The sequence below is a fragment of the Lepidochelys olivacea genome (assembly GCF_965140295.1).
Source record: "Lepidochelys olivacea isolate rLepOli2 genome assembly, chromosome: 24".
Classification (NCBI taxonomy): domain Eukaryota; kingdom Metazoa; phylum Chordata; order Testudines; family Cheloniidae; genus Lepidochelys; species Lepidochelys olivacea.
Genome location: NC_140434.1, coordinates 19,031,215 through 19,052,612, shown reverse-complemented (window position 1 = coordinate 19,052,612; position 21,398 = coordinate 19,031,215). Strand labels below are relative to the sequence as shown.

At 66.5% G+C, this 21,398-nt stretch overlaps 1 protein-coding gene across 2 annotated transcripts; it reads left to right on the top strand.

Moving 5' to 3' along the window:
• Positions 1–326: 326 nt before the first annotated feature.
• On the top strand, positions 327–13,397 carry LOC311512390 (cell adhesion molecule CEACAM6-like). Of its 2 annotated transcripts, XM_084613602.1 has the most exons (9): positions 327–430; positions 1,108–1,479; positions 8,754–9,119; positions 9,780–10,055; positions 10,220–10,486; positions 10,640–10,744; positions 10,886–10,977; positions 11,222–11,263; positions 11,572–13,397. In XM_084613602.1, exons 1-9 carry the CDS (start codon positions 376–378, stop codon positions 11,617–11,619), a joined length of 1,623 nt encoding a protein of 540 aa, XP_084469728.1. In that variant the 5' UTR covers positions 327–375; the 3' UTR covers positions 11,620–13,397. The 2 variants fall into 2 exon arrangements, with proteins under 2 accessions (XP_084469728.1, XP_084469727.1); XM_084613601.1 differs by lacking the exons at positions 327–430; positions 1,108–1,479 and adding an exon at positions 7,846–7,952.
• The last annotated feature ends 8,001 nt before the right edge of the window (positions 13,398–21,398 follow it).

The window sequence follows — 21,398 nt, the reverse complement described above, 5'->3', positions numbered from 1 at the left end:
ACACACACCTATCAGGACCAGCTCCATCTCTGGGGACATGAGCAGTTGTCCTGGAGAGCTCATATTGGGTTCGCCTCCCGCTGTGGGGACTAGATTTACCACCCCGCCCATGTGAGGTGGGGGCAGGTGAGTCACATCCCCTGCCCCCCCCCCCGGCAGTGGAGGCAGGCAGGGCTGTCAGGAAAGGTGGGGCACGGTGCAAAAGGGGCTGTACCCCCTGCCCCATACCTGGGCTGGGAGGGGCAAGGGAGGTGCTTCGTGCCGGCTCTGCTCCCTCCCCCCACTTCCCCTGTCTCTGCCCTTTGCCCCCAGCTGGGAACCAGGCGTCTCTGCTGTCCCGGCAGGTCCCGGCGGGTCCCGCAGCAGCGAAGGGCGATGGGTCGAATCCCCCACAGACCGGGCGGCCCTTGGACAGGGATTTTCCTGGCAGGTCAGAGGGATGGGGCGGGGCAGGGAGAGGGGAGAATGTGGGACCCAGGTGTCCGGGACACAAAGGCCTCTAATAGGCACCATTGCAAATGAAAGAAGAGGGGCTGCGGGTCAGGAGTGAGGGGCACCAGCAGAACTGGGGGGAGCTGGGCTAGCAGGGGTCTGTGGGTCAGGATTGAGGGGCACGGGCAGAGCTTGGGTGGGGGGTCCCCAGGGCTGGGCTGGTACGAGCAGATTCCGATGCTTCTTTCCCCAGGCTGGTTCCTTCCCTGGGCTCCCCCAAGGCTGTGCCCCACAGCCCTGGGGTGGGACCTGTCAGATGCCACATTGTTCCCCACAGATCCTGCTTTGCATGGTGGGATTAGCAGGGATCAGCTGTTTGTGTCTCTCTGTCCCAGAGCATTTGCGGGGGACACATCCAGCCCCCCTCCACAAACTCCCTTCCCCCAAATCCAGCCCCATGCAGAGACTCAGGTGGGTCCCATTGCAGCAAAGGGTGATGGGGCAAATCCATGACAGACCAGGCAGCTCTGGGAGGCGCGCGTGATGGGGCGGAGACCATGGTGTTTGGGACCCACATGGCTGTAACAGGGGACAGTGCAAATCAAAGCAAAGGGGCTGCAGGTCGGGAGTGAGGGGCACCAGTTGGTACCTGTCTCTCTGGTCTCCCGCCCACAGCCTCCATCCTGGGCTCCTACCTCCAGCCGGCGCCGGCCCAGACCCCGACCCCAGTGACCATCGTCCTCACCCCGCCGAGCCCCGCGGTGGGAGGGGGCGTCAGCCTGGCCCCCCCAAATCCTCCACAGGACTTCACGTCCTGCAGCTGGTACCGATCAGCGACCGCTGATGGAAACAGCCAGATCCTCACCTACAACCCAGGACCACCCCCCGTCCAGACCAACGGCTTGGCCCACACGGGGCGGGAGACAGCGGGGCTGGACTGCTCCCTGCACATCGCGGGGTTAATGCTCAACGACACCGGGAGCTACACGGTGCAGATTCAGAGCCCGACTAGCCCTGTCCTCACCACGGTGCATCTGCCCGTCTCTGGTAAGTGTCACCCCCGAGAGCTGCTCCTTCCCCATCCCCGCCCCAGCGATGGGGCTCTGGGTGTCTCCCCCTTGGGAAGAACCTGGCTAGATCACGGGGGGGAACCTGCCCCCAAACTCAGACACCGTGGGGCAACCTAGGTACCCCAACACCTGAGAGATGGTGACCCCCCAAACTGTGGGGCTCTGGACCCCCAGGCCCCACCTTGCCCCTCCCTGAACTGGAAGCCAAAACCTGCCCCAACCTACATGGACCTGAACATGGACGGGGAGTGACCCTGGCCCCCCAGGCACTGTTGGGATTGATTATCTGCATCGCATGGGCCCCCAGGACCCCCCTGTGCCAGGTTCACAGACCTTCCCACGCAGAGCTCACACGCCCCACCCCCCAGAGTCTGGATCGAACCCAGGAGTCCTGGCTCAGAGCACACACTCCTCTAACACACCAGACCCCCCTCCCAGAGCTGAGATAGAACCCAGGAGTCCCGGCTCCCAGAATTCCACTCTTTCTCAAGTAGCCCTACGCTAAAGATGATGGCTGGATAACAGCTCACTACTGCTACCAGGCAGCTGGGTCGGAATCCCCACAGGGCTGTGGGTCAGGACTCCCACGGTGCTGTTCACCCCAGTGACGCTCTCTCTGTTCCCAGAAATGCTGTCCAAGCCCACGGTGACGCCAAACCAAGCCCAGGTGCTGGAGAACGGGACCTTCACCCTCACGTGTAACAGCTCCCCCCACGCCGACACCCTGCTCTGGCTCCGGGACGGGGCGTCCCTCGCGCCCAGTGACCGGCTGGGGCTGTCCCCTGACAACCGGACCCTCACGGTGTTGGGTGCCACCCGGGGCGATGCCGGCGCCTACCAGTGCGAGGTCAGGAACCCCGTCAGCACCGAACGCAGCGAGCCCAGCACTGTGACGGTAGCCTGTGAGTAACTGCAGCCCCGTCCCCCGGCCGCGCTGCCCCCGGCCCTGCCGGCATCGCCCAGCCGCGGAGATGCAGCTCCCCCAGCATGGAGCACAGGGGAAGTTTATGGAGGGCCCCTTCCGGGCCACTGAGATGCAGCTGCCTCTGGGGTGGATCACGCGGGCTGTTTCTACAGGCTTCTCTGGCCTGGTGCTGAGATGCGGCCATTTCTGGGTTGAGGCACAGCGGCTGTTTATACTGGGACCTCCGTCCATCCCCTGATCTCCTCTCTCTCTGCAGATGGGCCAGACTCCACCAGGATAGACCCGCCTGGACCCATCAACGTGACCTTCGGGTCCCCTCTGACCCTGACATGTGTCACCGACTCCGTCCCAGCCCCGAGCTATCGCTGGGTTCTCAACGGCACAGACATGAAGGAGACCGGGACCAACTTGAGCTTTAGCCCCACGGCCTGGGCTCAGCACGGCACGTACGAGTGCCGGGTCCACAACCCCGTCACCAGCCGCACTGCCTGGGCGTCTGTCGCCGTGCGGGTCATGGGTGAGTCCCCGGGATGGAAGAACGTGCTGCAGACACAGGGATCCCACTTCTGGCACCAACGCCCCAGCGCGGCGCTAGGGGCCCAGGCTGCAAGGGGTGGGGTGAGGGGATTGTGGCTGAACGTCTGATCCAACACTGCCCCCCCTCACACACGTTTTTCCTCCTGATGCCCCTCCCCCAGGTGCCCATTCAGGTCTCTCTGCTGGGGCCATTGCCGGGATCGTCATCGGGTCACTGGTGGGGATGGCGCTGGTCGGAGTCGGGGTCTATTTCCTCTGTGAGTAACAGCCCCCACCCTTCGGGAGAGCCAGGACCCCTGGGTTCTCTCCCTGGCACCGGGACGAGAGTGGGGTGTAGTGGGTTAGAGTGGGAGTGAGGAGAGGGGCTGGGAGCCAGGACTCCTGGGTTCTCTCCCTGGCTCTGCGGGGGAGTGGGGTCTCATGGTTAGAGCAGGGGGGCTGGGAGCCAAGGCCCCAATTCCAGCATCTCTGATGATTCCTCCCAGACTCTCGCTGCCGGAACGAGACCCCCAGGGAGAACGAGGCACCTGTCCCAGTGTACGAGAACCCGCCCCCTACAGCCGGGGCATGGCCAGTGGTGAGTGACAAGGGCCACCTCCACCCCCCTCTATTCCAGGCCCAGCCCCTCCTCTGCGGATGCCCCTCAGTCCAGACCCACAGCCCCCAGCCAGTTTACCCTGTCCCCTTTGGGCAGGGGTGGGGGAGGGTTACACAAACCCTGGGTCCCACTGACTCTCCCGGTTTCCCCCCCTCGAGCTCGGCTGGGGGGTCTCTGGGGTCTGGTGCTAATGTCCCTCTTGCCTCTGTCTCCTCCAGGCCCAGCCCGGGAAGCCCCCTGACCCCAGCCCCATATACGAGGTGAGCGCCAGCCCCTGAGGGGGTTCAGACCCAGTGAGGAGAGGGGGGAGCTGCCCCCCAGAAGCCCTATGGCTGAGAATGGGGCTGGTTATTACATTCCCCCAGGGGGGCGCAGAGTGAACCAGAGGGGGACGAGCCGGGAGCCCCAGAGCTGAGGGGAGTGGTTCTGGGGGGCCCAGCACTGGGTGGGGGAGGGATGGGCACCCTGTAGTGGGAGGGGCTGCTGGTCTCGGTGAGGGATGGGCCCCTGGTGTGGGAGGGGCTGCTGGGGCCCCACGGGGGGGAGGGGACTGGGCGCTCCCCTGGGGCGTCTCTGGCTGAATCGTCCCCGTTTCCCCCAGACCCTGGAGCCCGGACAGCAGGACGTGTACGAGGAGCTGAAGAAGTGATGCCCCCTCCTGCCCCCTCCGGCCCCCCGGTGCATGCTGGGAGGGGCCCGGTGCATGCTGGGAAAGGCGCGTCCCCGAGCCTGGGTCCCGCCGCCCGGGGACGTCCCACCAATGAAGCATTAAAGGGCAGGAACAGCCACTGCCCGGCCCGGGGGGTCCGTCCGTCCAGGCTGCTTCCCTGGTGCCCATCACCGCAGCGTCTGGGCCCCTCCGAGGCCTCGTCCCCCCACCCCTGTGGGGGGCTGGGCCATTCTCCCCACTGAACAGAGGTGCCCGGGCGGCTCACTGACCAGCCTGGGTCCCACAGGGAGTCTGTGGGGCTGCAGGGACTCAGACCCGGGTCTCCCCAGTGCCCGACTGGTGCTCAAACCAGGGCCTGGGGTCCCTACCCAGGGCTTCCCCCCGCACCCCCCACACACTTCCTGGTGTTTGTTCTAAGTCTGCCGCCCATTCCTGTCATTTCCCGACCCCTAGTTCTTGTGTTTCGAGGAGTAAATAACAGGAGCCTCCAGCGGCTCCTTCTCCAGCTCTGGGCTCCGGTCAATAAACTCAGCCTGGTTGTCTCTGTAAGGCCTGGCCGTGCTGGGGCCGAGTGGGGCGCTGGCTGCGAGGGGGTCACTGCTCAGCTGGGGGGTCTGAGTCCGTGGGGGCAGCGGAGCTGGGAACTCAGCCAATGGGCAGCGCCAGGGGCTGGGCACCCCAGGGGGATCCTGGGCAATTAGGGGGCGCCGATCACTGACCTGTCGAGGGCTGAGCGGGGAGGGGGGTTGTGCTGTCCATGGAGGGGGGGTCGGGGGTCTGACCCCCAGCAAGGCCAGACAAGGCTCCTCACAGCGGGGCAGGGGGTCACGGGGGGCCTCCCAGCACTGCACCCCGGGAAGTGTCACACGGCGCAGCCCAGGGGTGCAGGGGGAGCAGAGAGAGAGCAAAGGCCCCACACGCGGCCTCTTCAGGCCTTCAGGCTGGGGGCTCCGGGCAGGACCCCCCATGACCCAGGCGCGGGCCGTCCCTGCAGGCTGGGGGCTCTGGGCAGGGCCCCCCCAGGCCCCGGGCGCCGGCCGTCCCTGCAGGCTGGGGGCTCCGGGCGGGGCCCCCCATGACCCAGGCGCGGGCCGTCCCTGCAGGCTGGGGGCTCCGGGCGGGGTCCAGGGGTCCCTGGCGGGATGCCGGCGCCAGCAGGGCCAAGGGGACCCGGGTGCATCTGGCCCGTTGCTGCCCCCTGCTGGCGAAGCACGGCCCAGCCCCCCGCAGGGATCAGCCGGACAGGGGCTGCCCTGGCAGGGAGCTCTCTGCCCCGCTCCTGGGGAGCCAGCGGTTGGCCCCGCTGGGCCAGGCCTGATTTGCGTCCCTGGGCTGGGACCCTCTGGGCTTTGCCCCTTCGTTGCAGGCGGGGCCGGGCTGGGTGGTGGGGCCGAGGGAGCTGTCAGCTTACGGAGACGGGTTTAGTGGGTGTTTGGATCCCACGGGGAGCGCTGGTTTGGACTTTGTGACCCCAGCTTGTCCGTCAGCCTGGGGGTGTCTGTGTCCGGCTGGGGATGTCTGTGTCACGTTGGGGGTGTTTGTGTCCGCCTGGGGGTGTCTGTGTCACGCTGGGGGTGTCTGTGTCACGCTGGGGGTGTCTGTGTCCGGCTGGGGGTGTCTGTGTCACGCTGGGGGTGTCTTGTGTGAACCTGGGAGTGTCTGTGTCCGGCTGGGGGTGTGTCTGCCTGGGGTTGTCTGTGTCACATTGGGGGTGTCTGTGTCACGCTGGGGATGTCTGTGTCTGCATGGGGGTGTCTGTGTCATGCTGGGGGTGTGTCAGCCTGGGGGTGTCTGTGTCACGTTGGGGGTGTCTGTGTCCGGCTGGGGGTGTGTCCGGCTGGGGGTGTCTGGGTCCGGCTGGGGGTGTCTGTGTCTGCCTGGGGGGGTCTGGGTCTGGCTGGGGGGGTCTGTGTCAGCCTGGGGGGGTCTGGGTCCGGCTGGGGGGGTCTATGTCTGGCTGTTGCCTGTTTCTGCTGCTTCCTGCTCCCCACCGGCCCTGTCTCTCCCCTGGGCTCCTTCTCTCGTCAGTGAGTCAGACTTTCCTCCTGGCCCTGCCCTGTCTGACTGCACGGTGGGGGGAGCCGCGGGGGGGTCGTGTGACCCTTTCTGGCACAGGGAGGGTTGGGGCCCATGTCCAGCCAACCCCTGTCCCGGACTCCCCCCCTCGACCCCCACAAGGGCGGGGGGGGGGTTGGCCTGGCCCTGCAGCTGCCTGGGCAGAACGTGGAACCCGACGGCGCCACCCCCCAGCCCCGCTCGGCCCAAGAGCCCCGGCCTGGGGGCAGCGACAATGGGCCGGCGGCTCCCCGACACCCCGGGGTAACGCTCCGCAACGCTGGGACCCGCAGGACGCAGCGAGACGGACGGGCTGACACTGATTGACCCCCCCGCCCCGTGTGTGTGTGTGTCCCCCTGCGCCCCCTGCTGGACGGGGCGGGCCCTGCTGTGGGGGTGGGGTGGGGGGGGTGTATGACGCTATGAGTGTGGTGGTGTGTATGGGTGTGGGTGTTCGGGAGTGTTTGTGTGTGGGAGGATGGATGGGTGGGTGAGTGGATGTGTCTATGGGTGTGGGGAGGGGAGTGTGTGTGGGTGTGTATGGTGTGTATCGTGGGGGTGTCTATGGGTGTGTGTATAGTGTGTGGGGGTGTATGGGTGTGTGGGTGGGTGGTGTGTGTGTGTATGGGGTGTCTGTGCGGGTGTGTATGGTGTGGGGGTGGGGGAGTGGGGCATGTTTGTGGGTGTAGGTGTGGGTGTGTGCAGGTGTGTGGGTGGGGGTGTGGGTGTGTATCCTGGGGGTGTCTATGGGTGTGTGTATGGTGTCTGTGCGGGTGTGTATGGGGGTGTATAGTGTGTATTGTGGGGGTGTCTATCGGTGTGTGCATGGTGTGCGTGGGGGGTGTGGGCGTGTATGGTGTCTATGGGTGTGTGCAGGTGTGTGTGTGTGGGGGGGTGTCTGTGTGGGGGTGGGTGGACACACATGGGCCCACAGGCGGGGCGGGATCAGGCTGCTCAGCCCAGCTCTGTGTCTGTCTGTGCCCAGGGGCCTCACACTCTGTCCTGTTCCCCCCGAGCCCCGGCCCATCCTGCCGGGGGGGGCTTTGGCTCCCAGAAATGTCCCAGATTCCCGTCAGTCTGCGCTCTGCCCCCCCCTCCGCAGGGGTCTCCCTGTGCCCCCCACTCCCTAACGGGGGGTTTGTCTCCCACTTCCCACAGGTGACTTCCAGGGATGAGCCCCCCCTCCACACAGCCTCCACTGGGGGGCAATACCTGGGGGGAACAAGGGGAGTAGGAGCCCTGGAGGCTGGGGGGCCCTGCCCCCTTGCATGCACCAGACCCCCAGGGGCCGATTTCTGCGCTGTGTGACCCCCCCACACACATCTGCCAGGGCCAGACCCCCCCTCAAGGGAGCAGCAGGGGCCCGGATGGCTGCACCCCCCCACCCCCGTGTCTGGGTGGGGGCAGGGGAGGCAGGCAGGGCTGTCACGAAAGGGGGGGCACGGTGCCAAAGGGGCCGCACCCCCTGCCCCATACCTGGGCTGGGAGGGGCAAGGGAGGTGCTTCGTGCCGGCTCCGCTCTCTCCCGCTTCCCCCGTCTCTGCCCTTTGCCCGCAGCTGGGAACCAGGCGTCTCTGCCGTCCCGGCGGGTCCCGCAGCAGCGAAGGGCGATGGGGCGAATCCCCCACAGACCGGGCGGCCCTTGGACAGGGATTCTCCTGGCAGGTCAGAGGGGGAGAACGTGGGACCCAGGTGTCCGGGACAAAAAGGGCTGCAATAGGAGCCAGTGTGAATGAAAGCGGAGGGGCCGTGGGTCGGGACTCAGGGGCCCCGGCAGAGCTGGGCGAGGGGCACCCCAGGGCTGGAGTAGTCGGAGGGGGGCTCTGACGCTTCCTTTCCCAGGCTGGCTCCAACCCCACCCTCCCCCGAGGCTGAGCCCCCAAGCCACGGGGACACGCACAGAAGCCCCGTTGTGTCCCGCAGCAGGGATCAGCTGTTTTCTTGTGTCTCTCTAGGCTAGAGAACTGGGGGACACACACCCAGCCCCCCCCCACTGAATTCCCTCCCCCCAGGTCTAGCAGGCGGAACCAGAGCCAGGCAGAGACCCAGGGACCCGGCACCCCGTGGTGGGGGGCGGAGGGAGAAGGGAGAAGACCCTTTCCCTACCCCGCCAACCCCCCCGGCACGGGTTCCTTCCTCCAAAGCGAAGGGGAAGTGAGCGGAGGAGGCTGGGAGGGGAAGTCTGAGGCCGGAGGGGCCCCGTGGGGCTGCCCTGCCTGTGGGTCCGGACTCCAGGGTCCCGGCCCAGAGACGCCTCCCCTGGGTCGAGGCAGGTCCGGCTGCAGCAAAAGGCGGCGGGGCGGCACCTGGCGAGGGGTCCCTTGCAGCTGAGAGGGTGGGGGGGGGACCCAGGTATCCTGGACACCAAGGACTGTACCAGGGGACAGAGCAAATGCAAACGGAGGGGCTGCAGGTCGGGAGTGTGGGGCACCACTTGGTATCTGCCTCTCTGGTCTCCCCCCGCAGCCTCCGTCCTGGGCTCCTGCCTCCAGCCGGCGCCGGCCCAGACCCCGGTGACCATCGTCCTCACCTCGCCGAGCCCCGCGGTGGGAGGGGGCGTCAGCCTGGCCCCCCAGAATCAGCCACAGGACTTCACCTCGTGCAGCTGGTACCGATCAGACAACACTGATGCAAGCAGCCGGATCCTCAGCTACTTCCCAGGACCACCCCCCGTCCAGACCAACGGCTCGGCCCACACGGGGCGGGAGACAGCGGGGCCGGGCTGCGCCCTGCACATCGCGGGGTTAAGGCTCAGCGACACCGGGAACTACACGGTGGATATTCAGAGCCCGACTAGCCCTGGCCTCGGCACGGTGCATCTGCCCGTCTCTGGTAAGAGCCACCCCCGGGCCCTGCCCCGTCCCCATCCCCGCCCCAGCGATGGGCTCTGGGCCTCTCCCCCGGGATGAGCCTGGCTGGGTCATGGGGGGGACCTGCCCCCAAACGCAGACCCTGCCCTGTATGTGGCATCCCACCCCCCTGCCCCCAAGAGATGATGACCCCCCAATACACAGAGATGTGGGGCTCTGGGCCCCCAGACGCCCCCTCCCTGAGCTGGGAGCCAGGACTGAACATGGATGGGGAGTGACCCCCCCCAACAGCTGCTGCTGTCGCAGTTGGTATAATCTGCATTAACCCCATTCTGCCGGCTCCACAGACCTCCCCACGCAGACCCCACTCCCCTGCCCTGCCCGGATCGAACCCAGGAGTCCTGGCTCCCAGCCCCCGCTGCTCTAACCCACCAGCCCCCACTCCCGTCCCAGAGCTGGGGAGAGAACCCAGGAGTCCTGGCTCCCAGAGCCCCACTCTTTCCCATGTAGCCGTGTAGCCCTACAATAAAGTCTGTGGCTGGATAACAGCTCACTACTGCTGCCAGGGAGCTGGGTCTGAATCCTCCACAGGGCTGCGGGGCAGGAGCCCCGTAGAGCGAGGGCTCCCCTGGGGTCGGGGTGAATCCAACTGCTCCCCCAGGGACGCTCTCTCTGTTCCCAGAAATGCTGCCCAAGCCCACGGTGACGCCAAACCAAGCCCAGGTGCTGGAGAACGGGACCTTCACCCTCACGTGTAACAGCTCCCCCCACGCCGACACCCTGCTCTGGCTCCGGGACGGGGCGTCCCTCGCGCCCAGTGACCGGCTGGGGCTGTCCCCTGACAACCGGACCCTCACGGTGTCGGGTGCCACCCGGGGCGATGCCGGCGCCTACCAGTGCGAGGTCAGGAACCCCGTCAGCACCGAACGCAGCGAGCCCAGCACCGTGACGGTGGCCTGTGAGTAACTGCAGCCCCGTCCCCCGGCCGTGCTGCCCCCGGCCCTGCCGGCATCGCCCAGCCGCGGAGATGCAGCCATCTCTGGGGTGGGGCACCGGGGCTGTTCATACGGGGATCTCTCACTGGCGCTGTCCTTTCCCTTCATCCTCTCCCTCTCTGTGTAGACGGGCCAGACTCTGCCAGGATAGACCCGCCAGGACCCATCGACCTGACCCTCGGGTCCCCTCTCACCCTGTCGTGCGTCGCCGACTCCGTCCCAGCCCCGAGCTGTCGCTGGGTCCTCAATGGCACCGACACTAACGAGACCGGGACCAGCTTGACCTTTAACCCCACGACCTTAGCTCACCAGGGCACGTACGAGTGCCAGGCTCACAACCCAATTACCAACCGCACTGCCCGGGCGTCTGTCGCCATGCGGGTGACAGGGACGGGTGAGTCCCCGGGATGGAACAACGTGCTGCAGACACAGGGATCCCACCGCTGGCACCAACGCCCCAGTGCGGCACTAGGGGCCCAGGCTGCAGGGAGCGGCGTGGGGGGATTGTTACTGACCGACTGATCCAACCCTCCCATCTCTCCTCCAGCCCCAGTCGCCCCTCGTCCAGGTCTCTCTGCCGGGGCCGTCGCTGGGATCGTCATCGGGTCGCTGGCGGGGGCGGCGCTGGTCGGAGTCGGGGCCTATTTCCTCTGTGAGTAACACCCGGCCCCCCCGGGAGAGCCAGGACTCCTGGGTTCTCTCCCAGCTCTGGGAGGGAACTTGGGTCTAGTGGTTAGAGCAGAGGGCTGGGAGCCAGGACCCCAATTCCAGCATCTCTGATGATTCCTCCCAGACTCTCGCAGCCGGAACGAGACCCCCAGGGAGACCGGGGCACCTGTCTTGGTGTACGAGAACCTACCCCCAAAAGCCGGGAAAGGGCCAGTGGTGAGTGACAAGTCTCCAGTCCCGCCCCTTATTCCAGTCCCGCCCCCTCCTGAGTCCCGACCCGCAGCCCCCAGCCAGTTTACCCTGTCCCCTTTGGGCAGGGGTGGGGGAGGGTTACACAAACCCTGGGTCCCACTGACTCTCCCAGGGTCCCTCCCCCCACCCCGAGCTCGGCTGGAGGGGCGGGGGAGGGGGGGTCTCTGTGGTCCGGTGCTAAAGCCCCTCTTGCCTCTGTCTCCCCCAGGCCCAGCCCGGGAGCCCCCCTGACACCAGCCCCACATACCAGGTGAGCACCAGCCCCTTGCACTGTATCCTCCCTCTGAGGAGAGTTCGGACCCAGTGGGGGGAGGGGGAGCTGCCCCCCAGAAGCCCTATGGCTGAGAACGGGGCTGGTTAACACATCCCAGAGCGGGCGGAGCCAGAAGGGGACCAGCCGGGAGCCTCAGGGCTGAGGGGAGGCGCTATGGGGGGCCCAGCACTGGGAGGGGAAGGATGGGCCCCTGGTGTGGGAGGGGCTGTTGGGGCCCCATGGGGGGGAGGGGACTGGGCCCTCCCCTGGGGTGTCTCTGGCTGAATCGTCCCCGTTTCCCCCAGACGCTGCAGCCCCGACAGCAAGACGTGTACGAGGAGCTGAAGAAGTGACGCCCCCTCCGGCCCCCCGGTGCATGCTGGGAGGGGCCCGGTGCATGCTGGGAAAGGCGCGTCCCCAAGCCTGGGACCCGCCGCCCGGGGACGTCCCGCCGACGAAGCGTTAAAGGGCAGAAACAGCCACCGCCCGGCCCGGGGGGTCCGTCCGTCCAGGCTGCTTCCCTGGTGCCCATCACCGCAGCGTCTGGGCCCCTCCAAAGAAATCAGAAACTCAGCGCCTGTGAGTGGCTCTGGCTCCATTCTGCCCCGACCCAGGGGAGGCGTCTCTGGGCCGGGACCCTAGTATTTGGGAGCCCGCCTCTGCCACCGGCTTGGGGACGTCTCAGGACCAAACACCCCCCAGCCTGGGGCACGTGCCCTGTTTTCTGCCCGCCTGACCTGAGCCTGGCGCGCTGAGCTGTGTCCCACCCCAGGCCGCGGGAGCTCCCCACTGCACAGAGGGGCCAATGCGGCTCAGTGACCAGCCTGGGTCTCACGGGGAGTCTGTGGGGCTGCAGGGACTCGGACCCGGGTCACCCCAGTGCCCCACAGGTTCCCAAACCAGGGCCAGGGGTCCCCGCCCAGGGCTTCCCCCCCCACCCTGCCTCCAGTGCCCGGCCCTGCGTCTACCCCTCCCTGGGGCAGTTCTCCCGTGCAGAGCTGTGAACAGCGATGCCGACCCGCCTGGCTGGGACCCGGGACCCGGCTCATGGGGCTCCCGGCTCTGACGTCTACAGACCAGCCCCCAAAGGGGTCGTGGGGTCCCTGCCCAGAGCTGGCATCGCTGGGCGCAGTGACCATGGCGAGCCGTGTGCCGGGGTCACGTCCGGGGCTGTGTGTCTGGCCTGGGTCTCAGGGGCTGGTTCCAGCCGGGCAGCGGGAGGCGCCAGGCCCGTCCCTGGCAGACAGGAGGCACCGGGCCGTTCTCTCTGTGCCCGGCTCCGGGGCAGCTGGGTGGTGCCAAGCTCGCCAGGCGGCTGGTTCCACCCGGAGCCAGGCCCCAGCAGCATCTGCCCCATCCCCAGGGAAGCAGCCGGCAGGGAAAAGGGCCCAGTGCGGGGGGCAGGCGTTTCTGAGGACAGACGCTGGCTTGGTGGGAGCTATCGCTGGGTGCGGGGTGCACCCAGGGTCCTGCCCCGTGGGGAGCAGCTGCCAGCGGGTTTGTCTCCTGCAGGGAGAGTTGGAGCCCGGGCAGCTGGGAGCCGGATGCTGGCGGGAGCTGAATCCCGCAGGAGCTTCCAGGGGCAGGTTCGGGACGTTGGGACTCTGGGAAACGCGTCCCCAGTTTGTTCTCCATGTTACCCATTGTCCCGTTAACTCCATGAGAACATAAGAGCTGCCAGAGTGGGTCAGACCCAAGGTCCAACCAGCCCAGTGTCCTGTCTGCCAACAGTGGCCAGTGCCGGGTGCCCCAGAGGGAATGAACAGACCCGGGAATCGCCCAGTGATCATCCCCTGTCGCCCATTCCCAGCTCCTGGCAAACAGAGGCTAGGGACACCATCCCTGCCCATCTTAGCGAATAGCTATTGATGGACCGATCCTCCAGGAACTTATCGAGTTCTTTTTTGAACCCTGTTATAGTCTTGGCCTTCACAACATCCTCTGGCAGGGAGTTCCAGAGGTTGACGGTGCGTTGCGGGAAGAAAGACTTCCTTGTGTTTGTTCTAAACCTGCTGCCCGTTCCTGTCATTTCCCGATCCCTAGTTACGAGGAGTAAATAACAGGAGCCTCCAGCGGCTCCTTGTCCAGCTCTGGGCTCCGGCCAATAAACTCAGCCTGGTTGTCTCTGTAAGGCCTGGCCGTGCTGGGGCCGAGTGGGGCGCTGACTGGGGGGGGTCACTGCTCAGCTGGGGGGTCCGAGTCCGTGGGGGCAGCGGAGCTGGGAACTTGGCCAGTGGGCAGCACCAGGGGCTGGGCACCCCAGGGGGATCCTGGGTGATGGGGGCGCCGATCGCTGACCTGTGGAGGGCTGAGTGGGGGGCTTCGGGGCTCTGACCCCCAGTAAAGCCAGACAAGGCTCCTCACAGCGGGGCAAGGGGTCGCGGGGGGCCTCCCAGCCCGGCACCCCGGGAAGTGTCACATGGCACAGCCCAGGGGTGCAGGGGGAGCAGCATGGGAGCAAAGGCCCCGCACGCGAAGCCGCCAGGCCACGGGAGCCCCCGGCGCGATGCCGGCCCCAGCAGGGCCAAGGGGACCCGGAGGCGTCTGGCCCGGACCCTGGCCTTGCCGGGCACTCGCTGCTGCCTCCTGTCACGGAGTGTGGGGGAGTCCAGGCCCTGCCCCCCTCTTCCTGGGATCCACTGAGACTCTCAGCCAGCCAGTAAAACAGAAGGTTTATTGGACAACAGGAACACAGCCCCCAACAGAGCTTGTGGGTACAACCAGGACCCCTCAATCACGTCCTTCTGGGGGAGCAGGGAGCTTAGACCCCAGCCCTGGGGTTCCCTGCGTTCCTCTCCCCAGCCCCAAACTGAAACTAAACCCCCCCAGCAGGTTCCCTGCTGCAGCCTCTGTTCACATTCCTGGGCAGAGGTGTCATCTCCCCCTCCGGGCTCAGGTGACAGGCTCTCAGGTCTCCCCTCCCCAGGGCACATTCCCAGGTCAACACTCCCCCCTCCCTGCTGGGTCACATCCTCACACCTCCTGCTGGAGAAGGGAGGCCCAGGCCGCCGCAGGCTCAGCCGGACAGGGGCTGCCCCGGCAGGGAGCTCTCGGCCCGAGCCGGGGGACGGCCCCGCTGGGCCAGGCCTGATTTGTGTCCCTGGGCTTGGACCCTCTGGGCTTTGCCCCTTCACGGCAGCAGGACCCAGGGGCGCTGGAGCCATATGCCCAGTGGGGGGCTGAGAGCCATTAAACCCTGCAAACCACGTCCAGCCAAGGGGTGCGGCAGCCCCCCAAGTTCCAGCACCCACAGCAGGACCCGTCTCGATCCAGTGCCGGGGGGCAGTCTGTGCTGTGAGCCTGGACCCACAGGCAGGGCAGCCCCACAGGGCCCTTCCTGGGTGAGACTGTCCCCTCCGAGCTGCACCCACCCACTTCCCCTTCGGCTGCTAGGGAAGGGTGTGTGTGTGCAGTCGGGGGGGGGGTGACTCTGCCACTTCCTGGGGGTGTCTGTCCCCTGGGTCTCACGCTCCTTCACAGCCCCCCCACCCGCTCCCGTTCCTGCTGGTTACCCTCAGCCCCTCCCACCGGGTATTGCTTCACCGGCCGATTGCCCCATTTCCTGTGGGCTCTCCCAGAGCGATCGGCTCCGGCTCTCGGCAGACTCAGGCAGCGTCGGTCAGGCCTGGGTCACATGTTCAGGGTTTTTTGGGAGGCCTCCCAGCATGCACCAGGCTCTCCTTGGCATGACTCTGGCTCTCGATTCGCGCTCCCACAACTCCTGTCCCAGCCGGGTGGACACGGCCCAGGCTGGCGCTGGGCCCCGGGTACTGGCCGAGTGGGAGCTCCCAGGACACATGCTCCCGGCGCAGAACGGGGAAAACGGGCTCTGGCCGGTACCGAGCGGCCGGGCTGCCCCCAGCAGCGCACGGCAGAGGAATCACGGTCCTGGCCGTAACTGGGCACGGGGCCGTAACACACGTGGACGCCCAGACTCCCCCGGGTTCCGGCTTGGGGCCAATCACCGGCTGGTCGGCGAAGGGACGCGGCGCAGAGCTTGTCACGGAGTCCCTGGGCGATGCTCTGGAACTGCTCCCCATGAAGCCAGTCAGGACTCTGGGGCAGTCGCCTCTCTGTGAGCAGCCTGTCTGCAGGACACACAGCTCACACAGCTTCCACCTTCCTGGGTCTGACCTCGGAGCCTTCAGCATCCTCTGCCCCTCCGTGTGCTTCCCCCCAGCGAGTCCGCTCAGGCGGGGTCCTGGGGAAGCCAGAGGGTCCTGCCCCCCAACTCCGCAGTCGGACGTGACTCTCAGCCAGCCAGTAACACAGAAGGTTTATTAGGAGACAGGAACATGGTCTAAAACAGAGCATGTAGGTGCAGAGAATGGGACCCCTCAGCTGGGTCCATTTTGGGGGGCAGTGAGCCAGACAACCCCGTCTGCCCTTCACTCCATGTCCCAGCCAGCCCCAAACTGAAACTCCCTCCAGCCCCTCCTCCTCTGGGCTTTGTTCCTTTCCCGGGCCAGGTGGTCACCTGATTCCTTTGTTCTCCAACCCTTCAGCTCTCACCTCCCAGGGGGGAAGGGCCCAGGCCATCAGTTGCCAGGAAACAGGGTGTCGGCCATTCTCTGTGTCCAGACCCCTGCACACACCGGCCCTCTAGGGCTCTGCAATGATCATACACCCTTACTCCACCCCCTAGATACTTAAGAACTGCCTAGAGGAAACTGAGGCACCCCCACACTATTCAGAGGAAACATTAAGAACAGTCCCACTTCCTCACAGAGCTCACACGCCCGGCGTCCAGGAAAGCCTCTGCCATGGAGCCCCGTGGGGAATTCCCCGCTGCGTGCGGTGGGTCGGGAGCCGGCCACGGGGCAAAGGCCTTGGGAGGTGCTGAGCGGGGACTCACTGGCCTGGAGGGAGGTTGCTACAGGCGGGCGGGCGGCTCGGTCTGGGAACCAGGCTTAGTCAATAGTTTATTAAGGACCGTGGGAGACGACATGGGCCGGGGGCACCCAACATTTGCTGGTGGTAGAAAGTCGGGGGCTGGGGCACTGCGGGGAGGCCGGGACCCTGACCCAGGAGGAGCTGGAGGACCCGGCAGGCCGGAGCGACAGCCATGGCCTGGATGCCGACCACGCAGGGCTCACCGGCACACGCTTCGGGGCTAAGAACAAGATTTCCTCTGCAGCTGGGGGCTCAGCGGGGCCGCGACAGAGCAGGAGAGAGCCCTGGGCGTGGGGGGGCAGTCGCAGGATAACGGAGAGTCACCTGGGGATGCGGCTGTGAGCATGGCAGGCCTGGGATGGCTCAGGTCTGTCCTGCAGCGCGGCCGGATTAGTCCCACCGGCTGCACCCTGGTGAGCCTCGGCTGGGAGCCGGGCGGCTGCTCTGTCCCCCGGGTGGAGAAAGGGGAAGGCAGCCGGGAGCCGGTGCAGAGGCGCTGTCAGGCTGGGCGGGGGCTGGAGGGTCTGTCCTAGGAGCGGGGCCTGGCAGCTGGGCTGGTTAGGCGGCGGGGAGGGGGGGCTGAGCGCTCGCAGTAACTGCAATGGGGGTGTAACCCCCCGGGCTGTGGCGGAGGGGAGAGAGTTCAGCCCAAGGACCCCGGTCCCACAGACCAGGCCGGACACTGCAGGGTTTCTAGTGTTACCAGAGAGCTGGACAAACTGACGGGTGGGGCTTGTGATGGGGCTGGGCCAGGCCAAGGGCAGGGGCTGGGCTCAGCAGCTCCGGGGTCATGCCTGGTTTACCTCTCAGGTTGCTAATGCTCATGCTTCAGGGTCTCAGCCAGCTGCCGGCAGGGGTCAGGCAGGGATCTCTCCCCCTCATCCCCGTGTATTCTGGGAGGTTTTTATCTCCTTCCTGCAAAGCATGGGGGGCGGCCTGGCCTGGGGCTGGGCTCTGCGGGGCTCCGAGCGTCCCTCTCTCTCTCTCTCTCTGGCAGGTGCTGGGCTGGCTGGTTCTTGCTCACACACCCACTGTCCAGCTGGTCGCCACGTCTGGGCTCAGGGAGCTTTTTCCCCCCGCTCAGACTGGCAGGGCCCCTGGGGGACTCCCCTCCCTCTGCAGCGTGGGGCGGGTCACTGGCCGGGGTTCTCTGGGTCTCTCTCTATCTCCCGCCCTGCTGCACCTGGACTCGCCGGTCCCGTGGCACAAAATGGGCTGGGCCCCCGGGGGCAGTGACACTTTGCTCTGACTTCGGGCGCTGGATGGAGCAGGCGGGTGCTGGGGGGCTGGGGGCTGGTGGGACGCAGGAGCTCAGATTGACGGACTGGTCCCATCCGGCCTGGCTCACTGACAGCCGAGCCCCTGGCTCACCCCCCAGCTCACCCCCCTGCCCTGCGGCCCCAGGCTCCATGGCTGTGATGGGCCCCCCAATGGGGCACATGGCCAGGGCTGCGCTGGGTTCCTGTCACACACCCACTGCAACCGCTCTGGGTTCAGCCAGGGGCCCTCTGGAGAGAGACCTCGGGGAGCCTCCCCTGTTCCCCCGCTGCGGGATCCCAGCACCTCTCTCCTCCGGGCGCTTCCTTGGCCCCTGGCTGGACCTGAAGGCCAAGAGGGGGCCCCTCCCCCCCAGGCTGGATGCCAGCCTGTCCCAGGGCCCCCCCGGGACTAGTGACCTCCGAGGGCAGGGGGGTGTTCGTGAACTTAGCAACGTGGCTGTAAAAGAGCAGGTGGGACTGAACTCCCCACGCAACAGAGATGCTCCCACCCCCCACGATACAGGGGTCTTCCCAGCATGCACCAGGGCACTGGGGGGCCACATCTCTGCAGCTGGTCGTACATGTCCCACTCTCCGCGCTGCAGCATCTGGGGAAATGGGGAGGGGTCAGAGATGCCCCAGGGGAGCTGGAGACACCCCCCAGGGGGCCCACGCCCCCCACAGGGCCCCAACAGTCCCTCCCCCCGGGGGCCCCTTTCCTCACATTCCCCCCTGCTATTCTATAGCCCCCCAACACAGGGTCCCCTCCCTTTCCCTCCCTCCCACAGATCCTGCATGGGGGGCAGCTCCCCTCTCTGCACATAGAGTTCAGACCCCCAGGCTCGCACCTAGACCCAAGAGAACCCCCTCCCCAGCCGAGCCCAGGGGGGAGGGGAGCTGATGAGCCCCAGGAGACTGGGACCTTCCTGACCCCCATGGAGAGACAGTGGGAAAGGGAGAGGGCTGCGGGTCGGGAGTGAGGGGCACCAGCAGAGCTGGGGCGGGGAAGCCCAGGGCTAGGCTAGCAGGGGCTGCAGGGCGGGAGTGAGGGGCCCCATGTGACAGAGTAGGAATTTTTTGTAATATTTGGGATGACTATTGTGTGTGCCTCAGTTTCCCCTTGCTGGTGCCTGGTTAACGAGGTGGGGGGAAGGGTTCTTCTCTCTTTGCAGAGACCAGCCTGCCCCACGCCTGCCTGCCTGGGGTCTGAGCCCATGGGGAGCCCCAGAAGACAAGGGCCCCTCCCATTGCCTGGGCGTTTGGCACCTAACTCCCCACTCTAACCCACCAGACCCCCCTCCCCTCTCAGAGCTGGGGACAGAACCCAGGAGTCCTGGCTCTTCGGGGGGGGTGGGGGGGGCTATTACCCACAGAGGCAATAGGCCCCGACTCCGACCAGCTCTGCCCCCGCCAGTGACCCGGTGACGATGCCGGCGACGGCCCCGGCAGAGAGACCTGGACGAGGGGCGTCTGGAGGAGAGATGGGGGTGGGGGGTTGGATCAGATGGTTCAGCCACAATCCCCTCACCCCGCTCCCCGCAGCCCCGGGCCCCTAGCGCCGCTCTGGGGCCCGCAGAGAGAGAGTCCCCCACCCCCTTGAGCCCCCAACCCCACCACGGTGCCAGCCCTGGGATCCCCGTATAAACAGCCACCCCCACCCCAGAGCCAGCCGCATCTCCGTGGCTGGGCGATGCCGGCGGGGCCGGGGGCAGCGTGGCCAGGGGACGGGGCCGCAGTTCCTCACAGGCCCCCATCTCAGTGCTGGGCTCGCTGCGTTCGGTGCTGACGGGGTTCCCAACCTCGCACGGGGGGGCGCCGGCATCGCCCCGGGTGACACCCGGCACCGTGAGGGGCCGGTTGTCAGGGGACAGCCCCAGCCGGTAACGAGTCGGGCTCTGGATCTGCACCGCGTAGCTCCCGGTGTCGCTGAGCCTTAACCCCGCGATGCGCAGGGCGCAGGACCCATGTGGGCCGGGCCAGGGGTCTGGACGGGGGGTGGTCCTGGGAAGTAGGTGAGGATCCGGCTGCTTGGATCCGTGGTCGCTGATCGGTACCAGCTGCAGAGCACGAAGTCCTGTGGCGGATTCGGGGGGGCCAGGCTGACGCCCCCTCCCACCGCGGGGCTCGGCGGGGTGAGGACGATGGTCACCGGGGTCTGGGCCGGCGCCGGCTGGAGGCAGGAGTCCAGGACGGAGGCTGCGGGGGAAGGAAAGTCTCAGTTGGGCAGCGATGGGCCATGGTGTGGGGGGTCAGTCGCGGCCTGGGGGGACACGACCAGCAAGTGCCAGACCAGGGCGGAGCAGCCACCCAGCTAGACCTGGCCGGAGCGTGCAGGGCACGGGGCAGACCCTGGGCCGGTCCAGGCCCAGACTTCCAGAGCTGGGCCCCCAACTGGGAGAACCTGCCCTGGGCCCCTGGGGAACAGGACCCCCAGGCCGGGCTGCACCAGGGAGACAGACAGCAACGTCCAGCTGGCCACAGCATCGTCCCCAGCACCTTCCCCAAGGGACCCCAGCCCGGGCGGGGTGTGTGTGTGTGTGTTTAGCTGTGTGTGTGCGTTCTCTGGGTGTGTGCACAGCGGTGTCTCTGCGGCTGTGTGTATCTTTGTGTGTGTGTCTGTGTACACACATTAGCGGTGTCTGTGTGGGTTTGGCAGGTTTGTGTGTGTCTCTGTGCACACGTGTGTGTCTAGCGTCTCCGTTCTGTGTCCGGGGTGCGGGTGTCTGGGGACCCAGCGCTGGGTGTCACTCCCCAGTCGCAGAGCAGAGGGCAGGGTGGCGGGCAGGTGCTGCCGATGGCTCCATGGAGACGGGGTTTCCCCAAAGCTGCTGGAGGATTCAAACACATGAACCCCCGCCCCTCCGACGGCTCTGAGATCCCTGGAGACAGGGTGGGTCAGAGCATGGGACATGGGGGGCCGGTGCCCCCATTCGGCTGGGGCGGGACAGAGAGGGATGAATAGGAAATGAGCAAGAGAGCGAGGGGCCTTGCTATGGGTCGGGACCTGGGCAGCCTGGCACAGTGGGGCCCCCAATCTCGGATCCCACCCCCCAGGCCCTGCTCTCCCAGCCCTGAGCTCCCCTCCCACAGCTCTGCCGGTGGCCCTCACTCACAACCCGCAGCCCCTCTATTCTCATTTCCATTGCTCCCGATTGCAGGACATGCGTGTCCCGGACACCTGGGTCCCCTGCTCTCCCCTCCCCCGTCCCACCTGCCAAGAAGATCCCTCTCCAGTCTGGCAGGGACAGCGATTTCCCTCCACCCCCACTGAATGTACCCAACACCCCCCCGTGGTTACACGCAGTGTGACCAGTGTCGTTGGAAATCTGGATCGGAACTGGAACCTCAACACACGCTTTAAAGTGTGTACAGTGTGTGAGGAAATACGTGGGCCTGAGAAATCAAAATGGGTCTGAAAAGTGTCAACAAAGACGAGCTTCCTCACACAGCTGTGGCTTCTGACCGTGTCGGCACCGTCCTTTCGGCTGCCTTGGCCAACCTAATAATTTCCCGTTGCGATTTGTAAGCAAGGCCTGTGTGAGCTTTCCCCTGGCAGCTCGTGATGAGCCTGGGGGTGGGGGGAGGCTTCAGGACCGGACGAGTTACCTGAACACACCTGTTCTGCCGAGGTAGCCAGCAGATGGAGCCGTGCTGCCCTGGGGGGGATTCTGGCTGGTGCTGGGTTACAAGTCACCCTTGTACCGGGTGCCGGGGTCACGACGTGTTGCTCTCCTCATTGTGTGAGTCAAGGGCAGCAGAACTGGGCTTCGCCTGACTGAATGAGGGGGTCTCCTCGGTGCCGTCCAGAGCCCTGGGACCTCGGGGCTTGTCCCATCAGGCGTGAAAGTAAGAAACTTGCCTGAGCCCGTCTCTCGTTCCAAATCCAGCCCTGGTCACCCTCACCTGAGCAGCCCTCACTAAGCAGGGGGCTGGATGGCAGAGCCCAGAGGGAGAGGGAGAGGTGGGGACAGGGGTTTTGTT

Coding starts and splice junctions, on each gene's coding strand:
- LOC311512390 (XM_084613602.1), top strand. CDS start 376: ATGGGTCGAATCCCCCACAGACCGGGCGGCCCTTGGACAGGGATTTTC. Junction 431..1,107: donor GACAGGGATTTTCCTGGCAG/GTCAGAGGGATG, acceptor TCCCGCCCACAG/CCTCCATCCTGGGCTCCTAC. Junction 1,480..8,753: donor GGTGCATCTGCCCGTCTCTG/GTAAGTGTCACC, acceptor CTCCCCCCGCAG/CCTCCGTCCTGGGCTCCTGC.